At 33.1% G+C, this 12,608-nt stretch overlaps 1 protein-coding gene across 3 annotated transcripts; it reads right to left on the bottom strand.

Moving 5' to 3' along the window:
- Window positions 1–1,218: 1,218 nt before the first annotated feature.
- Window positions 1,219–9,566, bottom strand: LOC109074143 (E3 ubiquitin-protein ligase RNF13-like). Of its 3 annotated transcripts, none has more exons than XM_042712167.1 (5): window positions 9,485–9,566; window positions 8,009–8,145; window positions 7,830–7,910; window positions 4,099–4,224; window positions 1,219–1,315 (listed from the first exon to the last, which is right to left on the bottom strand). In XM_042712167.1, exons 2-5 carry the CDS (start codon window positions 8,120–8,122, stop codon window positions 1,229–1,231), a joined length of 408 nt encoding a protein of 135 aa, XP_042568101.1. In that variant the 5' UTR covers window positions 8,123–8,145; window positions 9,485–9,566; the 3' UTR covers window positions 1,219–1,228. The 3 variants fall into 3 exon arrangements, with proteins under 3 accessions (XP_042568101.1, XP_042568100.1, XP_042568102.1); XM_042712166.1 differs by having other exon boundaries at window positions 9,394–9,539; XM_042712168.1 differs by lacking the exon at window positions 9,485–9,566 and adding an exon at window positions 9,196–9,347.
- Window positions 9,567–12,608: the final 3,042 nt, after the last annotated feature.

Below are 12,608 nucleotides of genomic sequence, written 5' to 3'. Positions count from 1 at the left end.
TGATACTGCATTTTATTCTATTCGACCAGGACTTATACTTATCATTATAAACTCTCTGTTCTGTCATGTAATGTAGTCTTTGTATTAAATATCTATATAAACTATTACTACCTACACATAATTAAAATATATGCAACCCTTTCAGTCAGTTAATGTAGACTTTTTGTGTGTGAATAGTTTTTATCATCTTTGTTTTAAGATCTTGGTCAGTGAACCCGCAGACTTTATACAGTGTCATATGCCAATCTATCGCTGCACTTCATGCTTTTCAGAATGTTTCGGTTATATGTGGAGAATCTGAACACGTTGAAGTATTCAGCCAGTGCAAACCAGAGCCCCTCAGCCCCTTTTCGCTCATAGTGATGGAATTCCTCTTTGGAGTGAGAGCTCTGGGCCGTTCTCTATGCTGCACCAATCAAACACTGAGCCGTGTTCACTGTCTATTCTTACATCGCTTTCCTCTGCGTCACACGTAACTCCCGCACTCATACTTCAATACGAGTCCCATTCAGGACTTCGTCCTACCCAACATTCTTACTTTTCGATTCTTCAAACAAATCCCGGCTGAATAATTACGAGTGTGTTTTAAAATAGTAAAATAACTATTTATTTTGATTTAATGTCCCCCTTTAAAGATATTTGACTCCCAACATAATTAAATGAATGAAAACGGCATGTTTTATTAACCGCTGCCTCCTCCCCAGCACCACCTGTCTAGATCCTGCTCAACCCAATCCTACACTCCATTATTGTCTATAACATGCTGTTGAATCTTATTTTCAATGTGTCCATGATTGAAATATGGTAAATATGCTGTGGCTATATTGTGATCGTTTTTAGATCAGCTGTTTGGACTCTCATTCTGACGGCACCCATAGATCACTGCAGGGCACCCATTGCTGGAGACACTGATGCAATGCGACATTTCTCCAAATCTTGATGAAGAAACAAACCCACCCATCTACATCTTGATGACCGCATGTAAATTACATTTTTAGCAAATTTCTCATTGTTGGGGTGAACTATTCTTTTAAGAATGCTGAAGGTTGGTTTCTCGACTTTCATCCTGACATTCCAAGTTGGAGGACATCAACGGCTCAGTCACAAACTCATACATACAGCAGTTATTAGCAGCACAGGGCTGAATCACAGCATTGTCCTGCATCATAACACTTGAGCGTTTGTCTCCGCTGCATGCTTCATGCATTCCGTGCGCAGGAACTTACGATCATTGGATCCCATGCTGATTTAAGTCCTCAGAGTCCACATTGTGGACAATCGCCGCCTTGTAGCCGGCCTTCTGCGCATGGAGGACCTGAAGAAGGACGAGGACAGAGACAGAAGCATTGTGTTCAGACAAACACAGGCGTCATACGTGCACTCCTCCAACCCCCCCACACACACACACACACAAGTCTTGTGTGACACACGTGTTGTGTATTCACATGTTCACACTGGTTTAGCTTCACAAAAACATGTCTGGATCAGAGTTCCCCTCGAAATATAAAGAAACAAGAAATATTTCATTTTACAACAAAAATAACCCAATAACTTAAATTAAAAAAAATTTTTAAAAAATCTTTAAAAAAATCCTTTTTTACAAAATGTTGTCAAGTATAAAAATATTATAAAAAGAAATCATTCTATTTTTACAGTAAAAAATTATATTACAGTAATGAGAATTAAGAATGAGAAAATGGAAAAATTACAGAAAGTCTCAAAAGTAAAACATTTGGACACACGGTAGTGAGAATTTGAAGAGAAAATTACTTTAAAACAATTATCACTATTGTACTGTAAAATTCTGAATAAAATGTAAAAAAAAAATCAAATTGTTTAGAATAAAAAATAAATGACACAATTAAAAATATTGTAAAAAGACAGTATTTATTGTACTACTTTAAAGCAGGTTTTAATTAAAATAAATAATTGTATTACAGTTTTTTTTACTCTAATACAATACATATACACACAAAACTCTCACAAAAACACAAAAATCCAATTTTTGTTATATAGCAAAAAAAAAAAGAAGAAATTTTCAAAAAAAATTTCCAAAAATAAAAAAAAAAACACTTACTGTACACAGCATTTACTATAATATCTGACTACATTTACAAAAAAACAAAAAAAGGGGGAGACACAATGTTAAGAGAAGCTTTACGTCATAAGGTTTGTCTTTAATGAACATTCACACCAACAGTAACTTCAGTAAACTTGATCACTGAAGATATTTGCATAGTAGGGAGGATAAATCAAAAAGAGCATCTGAGTGTTTGTCAGAAACATTTCAGTTTAGCCTGAGGTTGTTCTGGTCTCTTTTGTTTTTTTGCTATCATTCATTTTCAACAGCGGCTACTAAAGGCATAACTGAGACCTACAGGATCAGATCCTCACTTTTAAGATGCAACAGAACCAAGACACCTAAACCTACTCAAAATACATCCCAGAGCTGTAACACTGTATATATAGACGTGTGTGTGCCCTTGGTAATGTGGTCTAGAGTGAGTTTCCTGCTGTCCTGGATTACTGATTAGTGAATGTTTGCACAAGCAGTGCCAAAAACATCCAAGACATTCCTCAGACAGCAGGATCACAGACATCTACCACTCCACAGACATAACATCAGCTAGATAAAATATCATCCCTGAAACTAACTATTATTAGTGGACTCAGTTATAGTACACATTGTGTTATGTTTCAGTTTTTCCTCTGTCTCTATCACACATTCCTCAGCGCTGTCGATGATTAACGGTTTATTGTGTTGTAGGAAAAATACTGTGAAGGCAGTGCCTCAGGCGTCACGCACACGCCGCCTGTCTGGAAGTCGTCCAAAGTCCCCAGAGGTTGAAAACACAAACTGCAGGGGAGAGCTCGTGAAGTCTTTGCATATATTTGCCAGCAGCATGAAACATGTGTGCAGTGTAGTGTGTCTTGGAGAGCGGGGGCTGATTTTGCATTTAGGAGAGCATTTGCTTACCTGGACAGAGGCGTTTCTATGTTCCCCGTGTTTGTAGTTTTAATAGTAGGAGGAGGACATTTGAAAAATAAATTAGGTATAAAAAATGAATTTTGTAATTTAAAAAAAATTAATAATAAATATTTTTAATAAATATAAATTTTTTTAAACGTATTATTAATTTATAATAAAATGTTTTATAACTGATAAAAATTATAGTTTATAAAACAATATAATTGACTATATTTATAATAATTGTGTTATATTAATCAAAAGCATTTTTATGATGGATAAAAAAATTCTATAATTTACATAAATGTATAATTATAAAAAAAAAAAAATTTAATAATAGTAATATTTATTCAGATTTGTATTTTTTATATATAAGTATATATTTTATACATTTACAATTAACGGTTTTATAAATTTATAAAATGCAATTTAAATTTACAAAAATGTTAATGTATAATAAATACAAGTTGTAAATTCATTTTTATAAATTATATATATATTCTATTACATTTTGTAAATATATATATATAAATAATAATATATAATTGCATATATTTTTAGATAAGATATAATTATAGAAAAAATTAATGAATTTTTTATTTTATGAAAATGTATTTTATAACGTAAATATATAATTAATATATATTAATATTAAAGAAATATATATAATATATATATATAATATATATATAATATATAATATATATACATATATAAATGCTTTTAAATACATTATTTCTCACACACACACACACTCTGAGGCAAAAGCATGATGGGACAAAGTGCTTTATCAAGCATTGCTAAGAAACGGGACAAAAATAAAAATACCTCATTTATATTAAAACAATTATTTGATTATTTAAAAATAGCTATTCTTATGCTTATTTGTATTATAAATATAAGTCGCTTTGGATAAAAGTGTCTGCAAAATGCATAATGTAAATGTAAAATATTTTTTTTAAACTTCACATGCTGTAAAATAAAGTGTCACCAAAATACACTGCATGCAGTGTAAGCTGTGACTGATGCGCTGTGGACATACAGTGGGCTTCACGGTTGTCCCGCAGGGTCCCATGCTGGAGAGAAAGAGTTCATGAGCTCATGTCTCCTGAGACGTCTGTGAAACCTACCTTGACGTCAAAGTTACAGTCGAAGCGCTTGATCAGCACGATGAAGGCGCTGCTGCGGTTGTCCCGCAGGGGAGGGGGGGCGATCGGCACGCAGGCGTTCTCCGGTCGGGCTCCCATCAGGAAACCCTACGGACAGGAAGAACAAACAATCAGCAGAAGAACACACACAACAGCTCCCTCTGCTGCACGAAAAAAAACCACAAAACAAAAGCACACAATAAAAAAACATTCATAAAAAAAACACCTAATAACAACAACACCACCACTATAAAACACAGTATAAGGTTTCATTTTAATCCTATTAGTCACAATCATCAAGATGGCACTCGAAAACTGAGGAAATGCTTGAAGGTTTCTGAAGAAAGGGTCACCGGGCCTCATGAAGGCAGCACATGACACACAAACACAGAAGCAGTGCTTTCTCCAGCGCTGAGACGCAGGAGCCGACATTACTCCCTCTGTTCCTACATCACAGTTAACTGAGTGTTAAAAGCAACACAATAAAGCCTCTTAACCTGAACCTTCTGCCAGTCTCCAAACGAATATCTATATCTCTTAGTTATTATAATGTTGTGAATGATGTCTTGGTTCACTTGTAGCATTTAAAACAACTAATTGTAGTTTTTAGTTTAATCAGGAAATAAAATAAACTGATGGTTATTATTAAAAAATCATGTTAAATAGAGCGAATATTAAATGAAGCTAAATTAAAAAAATTTTAAATAAAAATACATTTTTAATACTTTATATTATAATGTTGTTGTGAGAGCAGTATAGCATGTAATTTTGATAATATGCCACAGCATAATTGTTACTATTAAATAATTATATTAAATAAATTAAATGAATAAAAATCATTTTAAAAATGATATCTATTTTTCTATATCATAATACTTTGCCTATATTCACTTTATTAATTATCACTTAATCATTTAACATGATTTTTTTGTCTTTTTAAAAATCGACAAAATTATCAAGAATTTTAATGATCTGCATCTTACATAACTGTAATTATTAATTATAGTTTACAGTGTTTAAAATGTTTGATTTTAAATCTATAAAACAATATAGTATGGAATTTTTATAATAGTCTTAACAAAATTATCAATAATAAATTATATTAAATACTTATTAAAATGTTTTAAATAATATTTTAAATAATGAAAACTTAGTATCCTTTTTCATGATCTATGTTATAATATTGTAATGCCTAAATTCACTTGTTTAAAAGGTCTGATTTTAGTGATTGACTATATTATTAATATATAATTATATTAAATATGGATTGATTAAATACATTATATGAAATAATAAACAATAAACAAAAAATCCATAAATCATAAAACAAATTAGAAAATCTCGAATCCCCAATAACATTTAAAACATAAAACATTAGATTTAAATTTTACACTTGACACTTTAATTTTTTATTTACTTTAACACAATAACAGCCATTTACTGTCAGCCATAACATAATAATTATTAACTTTTATTTTTATATTGAATTTAAATTTTAGTAACTTGCTGTTCTTTTGTCAGTTGTATTAGTTTGGTTTTTAGTATTTTATAATTATCTTTATGTCAGTAATGGTTCTAATCATGCAAGTACTTCAAATTAAACTGATTTCATTTCAGTTGGTTGCCAAGACAACATTTCTAAGTTTTATTCATACATTTATTTCAATTTCAAAATCTAAAGTGTGTCAAAACAACATTGATTTCCTCTGCAGAAAACGTAGATCTGAGCTGGAAAATGTGTTGGGTTCCCTAAACCTGCACTCTTAAAAATGCTGTGTTGTTTCGAATGTGTCAAACATGGACTAACCCAACCGCTGGGTTACATTTTTACATACAAAAGTTGGGTTAGTCCATATTTGACCCAGAGTTTGGTTGAAACAAGTGTTTAGATCTTAGAAATCATGAGAGCCGGGATTCAAAAAGAATACAATTTTTCAAAATGACACAAGAAACCAAATGCAACCACAGACCCTATGTTTCAGGAAGTGGTCTAACACTACTTCCTGTTCCGACTGACGCTCTCAACCCCTGCGGTTTTAATGTTTATACTTTGGTGACATAATGCAGCAGGTCTGTTGCTGGTCCAAGATGATTTATCGGCTCAAGACTAGATTAGATCGGCTACCACACTCCAAGACTGTCTTCAGATTAAACTGGGTTTTCCAGCGGGGATTAACTCCAACACAATATTTGGGACAAAGGTGAACTCTGTTGCTTAGAGACAAATATGAAAAAGCAGAAGCGACCAACAGGAAGCCAACAAAGAAAAAAATGTTTTTTTTTTTCCAGCCAATAAATGATAAAAACACAATTAGAGGCAATCTACATAACCGCAGCTAATAGTGAACAGAGCGCTACTGTCCGTTGATGTGGACGCTAATAAAGCTATCGTTATAGGTATCAGAATAGTTTTCATTTGTGATGTGAACAGGGCTTTTAAGCGGCAGACAATATAACTGCAGTGCGCACTTATAATAAGAAAGTTATCGTCCATTAGTGGGGACGCTTATTTAAGACGTAGATAGAAAACTGATTATCTGTCATGTGATTAAAAGAGTAAACTTTGCCTTTGTTAAATTGAGCCAGTTGCACATTTGGAAACAAAAATGCAGTAAAAACAGTAATACTGTGAAATATTAAAATAATTTAATTAACTTCATTTAATTTAAAATAACTGTTTTCTCTGTGAATATCTGTTCAAATGTATTTTGTTTCTGTGATCAAAGCTGTATTTTCAGCATCATTACTCCAGTCTTCAGTGTCACATGATCTTCAGAAATCATAATAATATGCTGATTTGCTGCTTATGAACAGCATTTATTTGAACTAGATTTTTTAACAGTTAAAAGTTGAGCTGCTTCATATTTTTATGGAAACTGTGATAAAAAAAATTCAGGATGTTGATTTTATGATGAATAGAAAGTTAATAAGAACAGCATTTATTTGAACTAGATATTTGTAACATTATAAATGTATTTCCTTTTGATCAATTTAATGCATATTTACTGAATATAAATATTAATATTAAAATTTTTCAAATAAAAATAAACAACAAACAAATAAAACGCACTCACCCTAAACTTTTAAACAGCAGTTAATTATTCATATATTATTTGCAAGTAAAATATGTTTTATTTATTTTTTTATATTTTCAAATAAATAAAACCTTTCTATATCTATTTAGTGCACTTCACATTAACACAGATTTTTTTTTTTAATCCAGCCAACCTGAATATTGTATTATATACAGTAACGTTATATTTATTTATTGATGTTATTAAGGTGATCTGAGGTATGATATCCAAAAATATTTCTGAATAATATACAAATATTAAAATAAAAATAAAAAACTAGACATAAAATGTGCATATTTAATCCAAATGTACTTTTTTTTTTGAATGACATCATTTTTTTTAACAAATTTAATTGACAACAGTAATTGCAGTTTATATAATAAACATAATTATGCGATTATAAAGTGATCAAATCACACCTATCAGGCATAAAAGTCATGGTTTACCTTTGCATCTTTAATAAGCTTTACAATTTTAACAGGGACTCTTGCTTTACTCAGATTTAAAACAATAACTAAATCCTCAAGCTGCAGCAAAATCATGAGCGATCTAGTGAGTGTAGTATGTAGTAAGGGAACTCTTTAGGGTTTGGAACAGGACTATATTGTGTCGGTCATCAATATCATAAAGACATCTCACCTTTAGTCCTTCACTGGGCAGCCTGTAGCCGAATCGAGCCGGCAGATCATCAAAGCTCTCTGTCTTATTGTCCAATGAATACTGAAAAACAAAACACAACCATGAAGTACTGTCTGTCGACCGTGTGTTTAAATCTTGTATATCAGTTCACTGTTGCTGAACGTGTGTCAGACGCTCACAGCTGATATGTCGGCCTCCACGGGCAGCAGATTGAGGAAGGCGAATAGCTGAACCGTGAAGATGGTGTAAATCTGTGTGGCCGAGAGCATCAGCATTCCCAAAGAGAGCAGCATCTTAAGACCTGCTTCACTCACACCTGCAAAGACAAGGAAATGATGCTTTAGACAGCAGCGGGAAGTCCCCGAAAACACATTTCCTGTTTCTATCATGATGCAGATACAGGGCTACCTTCAGCCTCGTCAATTTCTCGCTCTACAATGGTGTTTAAAGGGTACGTTGACACAACAACGAAGTGCTAAATATGGAAATGTTTTTCTTTTGCATTTCTGAAAAGTTTTGCATATAGATGACAACGTTGTCAAAACGTTCTCCCTTCACTGGGATCCTTCAAACAATGACTGAAACTGCTGCATTATTCATGCCAGGCCAGTAGTGGGCGATGTCACTTTGTAAAACAACAATATGCCTATAGACTGAACACATAATAGGTATGTGCATGACTTCGCCGTGTTCACAAATTCATGTTTTTGTAGTTAACACGGAGACGATAACAGTATCGTATTCAAAAACTTGCACAATTTTCAAAAGTTTGTGTTTTCAGGCCCACAAAATGTGTAAATTAATGGCCAAAATGCATAAAAAGCTTTTTTAGTTAAAATCGGTGTCACGTAAATGCTACCTAAGTCTGAAGTACAAGGAACTACCAAAAAGAACCTTATTTTCGCAACACGCTTGTTGTCGCTAGTCTCTCATAAACACTGATAGACCACACCCATTTTTCAGCAAACCACGCCCATATGTTCGTAACCCACGACATTTATCGCTGAATAAAAGTAGTAATAGTAGCTATTTTCAATTTACTAAACTCTGCTAAAAATATAAATATTATTATGCAATTATTATTACAATAAATTAGTAAAAAACTTAAAGAATTATCAAAAAAGGGGGCGAGGCAAGAATAAAAAAACATCAACACTAAAATTAAAACAATAAAAACACACAAATAAACAATTTAACAACCAAAAATAAAAAAACCCTTAAATAGTTCATTGAAATGTTTAACTTCTTTTTATAGTTTCAAATGTTTTATCTAATCTAATTCACTTAAGTTACGTGATGTAAAAACATCCTTTTTATTCTCCTAACAGACAACGGGCTGCAAGAAATAAATGAAACGATAACATACGCAGAACATGCGATTCTTTTTAACTGGTGTCTGCTTCACAGTCACTCCAGCGGGCTCGCAGTGTTTTGGTTGAATTAGCACGCTGCTAACAATAAACACAGACCGGAGGAACCTCAGCTTTACTATGAAGATCTGCTCTGAATCTACAGCACGACTCCACAGTCTGAACATACAAATATAAAACATATCGACATTCACCCGAGGAGAGCAGTGACGTATCATCCAAACGACGAGACTGGAGCTCGAGCAGCAACACAAACAAGAGAATCAGAGCTGCAGGACGACTCACCACTACATCAGTGCAGGAATATAATAAACACCGATGACATTACAGCTGAGTGAGAATCATGAGCTACACACACACGCACACAGCGACAAACAGAACAAAACACAAACACACACACACACACACGCGCACACACACACACACACACACACACACAGCGCCCTCTCGCGCACAGATGCAACACATTGGAAGCAAACTAATAACTGTTGACTATGAGAAGGGCACATATCGTGTCTTACAGAAGAGCTTTGAAATCCCCTCATGTGTCGAGCCATCACAAACGGCTTGGTCAAGAAAAGTAACGTTATCAGTGCTGTCTGGGCAATTGTTTGCTATATATATTACACTGAGAACTGTGTAAGAGCCTTCAGTCACACACTGTATCGTTAAAACGTGAGAATTGTTATTTAAATGTTTACTAGCTAAATATTAAATCCCATTCTATTTCTTATTCTAGTTCCCTTTAGCGTACATAATGTCGAATCTGCTGATCTGAAGTCTGCTAGCAGCTCGTTTCCTCACAGTTTAAATCAAAGAGCAGGGAACGTTCTCTGAATTTTGGCCAACGTTCTATCAAAGTTTGTCCGTTGATTCGAATAGAACGTTGGTTCAAAGCTAACTGGTCTTTAGTAACATTCTCAAAACTTTAGTGCATAAACGTTCCTTATGGAACGTTTTTCTATTGGACTTAATAGTTTCAGAGGTTTCAGAGAACATTCAAAAATGACATTCATTCCCATCATGTTTGCAAAATTATTAAAAGGAAGATTCCCTTTATGTTGCCGGTAACGTTCATATAACCAAGAAAAAGCAAACTGGACGTTTTGAATGTCCTGAGAACATTTATAACTTATGTTTTCTTAACTTGATAGGAACGTTATATGTTATATCTGTTATTAGAAAATATGTTTGATAGCTGCAGTCATATACACCATTGTTCACGGGCGCAATCTAGTCAGTTTAGTGAAAAGGTAATCTTTGTCTGAATCGGGTGAGAAATATGCACAGATCAAGACCAGCGAAAACAGTTCAAAACAGGGGATGTACTTATTATGGACTTGTATTTGAGCCTGAAGCAACGGTTTGAAGTTAAAAACATATTAATGATGGATTTGCTTCTTACAAACTCACAGCTTTTCACTTCACAAGACATTAACTGATGGACTGGAGTGCTGTGGATTATTGTGATGTTTTTATCAGCTGTTTGGACTCTCATTCTGACGGCACCCATTCACTGCAGAGGATCCATTGGTGTGATATAATGCTACATTTCTACAAATCTGATGAAGAAACAAACTCATCCTAATCTTGGATGGCCTGAGGGTGAGCGAATTGTTCCTTTGAAAGTGTGTCATTACTAACATGAGAATATGAACGCTGCAAAAAACAAAAGAAACACTGTCTTGCATATTCAGTTCTGAGTATTTTAACTTATGTTGAATATTTGGTTAAACTGACATCACTCAGATACTAACTGTACAGTTGAAATGGAAAGTCAAGTGCATTGCATTTTGGGATACAGTATTCAAATTCAGGTAAATATAATAAGCAAAAATTTGCATACAATGCACTGTGAACTTACTGCAGAAATAAAACAAGTTTTGTGCAGTATGAACAATATTTGAAAGAAGTTAATTTACATGAAAACATTACACTATTTTAAAACGCATGATTCACAATGTCCAGCTTGTGTAAAATTATTCTCAAATCTTTCTTTTATTACAAAAGAAAGCTCTATACATAATTCCAGCATTTCTTTTACAAGTATGTATTAGTGGTTAAAACAGGATTTCGCTTTCATCTTTCGTAATATCAACTCAAATTTTAATCAAATTAAAACTTAACCAGCATGTAATACAAAACCAAACAAACAATCTAACAAAACAAACCTAATTCTTCAGAAAATGGCACTGTGGAAGATAATGAACGTCATAAAGCAAATATTCATCCACGACTGGTTACACTGTGCTAAAGGAAAGAAAAGATAAAGCACTGTCAGATGACTGTGCTTCACATTAAAACCAGTATATACAGTCCACTAAATACATCCAGGGTGCAGAAATATTTTAATTTCAAACGCAGCCATTTGAGCTACTTGCAGTCAGAAATCAGATGTACAATAAGGGCCATATACAGTATGGTACATTCAACACTTTCATCTAGTGTTTACACAATTGCATGTATAATAACAGCTGATATAAAGACAGTCAAACACACAGGTCATATTTCACTCGACAAAAAAAAAAAAAAAAAATTATAATAATAATAGTGATGATAATACTTCACATAAAGCAAAACCATTAACATTTTTTGCAGTGTGAAAATATTTATGACAAGTGTTTTCCCGAAAATAAATATTCTCAAAAGGTGATTATTATTACTGTAATACAGTAAAACAATTTTCATAAATTAAAAGCTATTTAACAAATACTAACACAATATCTAAACACAATTTACTACCTTTTGATTTATTATGTTTTATACATCAAAACAGCAAAAATTTAGTTAATAGTCAGGAAAATGTCACAAGGCAAAAAAAATTGTTTAAGGAATAGTTCACCCAAAAAAATCAGATTTGGAGAAATGTAGCATTGCATCACTTGCTCACCAATGGATGCTCTGCAGTGAATGGGTGCCGTCAGAATGAGAGTCCAAACTCGTATTTTAGCTGTAAGCAATGGTTTAAAACACCTTAATAATGGATTTGTTTCTTACAAACATTCATCTTTTCTCTTCACAAGTCATTAACTGATGGACTGGAGTGCTGTGGGTTATTGTGATGTTTTTATCAGCTGTTTTGACTCTCATTCTGACGGCACCCATTCACTGCAGAGCATCCATTGGTGAGACACTGATGCAATGCTACATTTCTCCAAATCTGATGAAGAAACAAACTCATCCTAATCTTGGATGGCCTGAGGATGAATACATTTTCAGCTAATTTTCAGTTTTTGGTTAACTATTCCTTTAATATTTTCTGCAAAATAAATGTTTTCTTTTGGTTGGGAGTGAAATATGACCTGGACAAGTTCTTGAAAGCATTCATGAAATTCACCCAAGAACATAATAAACAACTCAAGAAAGTCTTCCCCTGGACATAAAACGCATTAATACTGAATAAAAGAGT

Source organism: Cyprinus carpio, chromosome A22 (assembly GCF_018340385.1).
Source record: "Cyprinus carpio isolate SPL01 chromosome A22, ASM1834038v1, whole genome shotgun sequence".
NCBI lineage: Eukaryota > Metazoa > Chordata > Actinopteri > Cypriniformes > Cyprinidae > Cyprinus > Cyprinus carpio.
The sequence above is the reverse complement of the archived record's forward strand: the minus strand, read 5'-3'. Positions and strand labels throughout refer to the sequence as shown.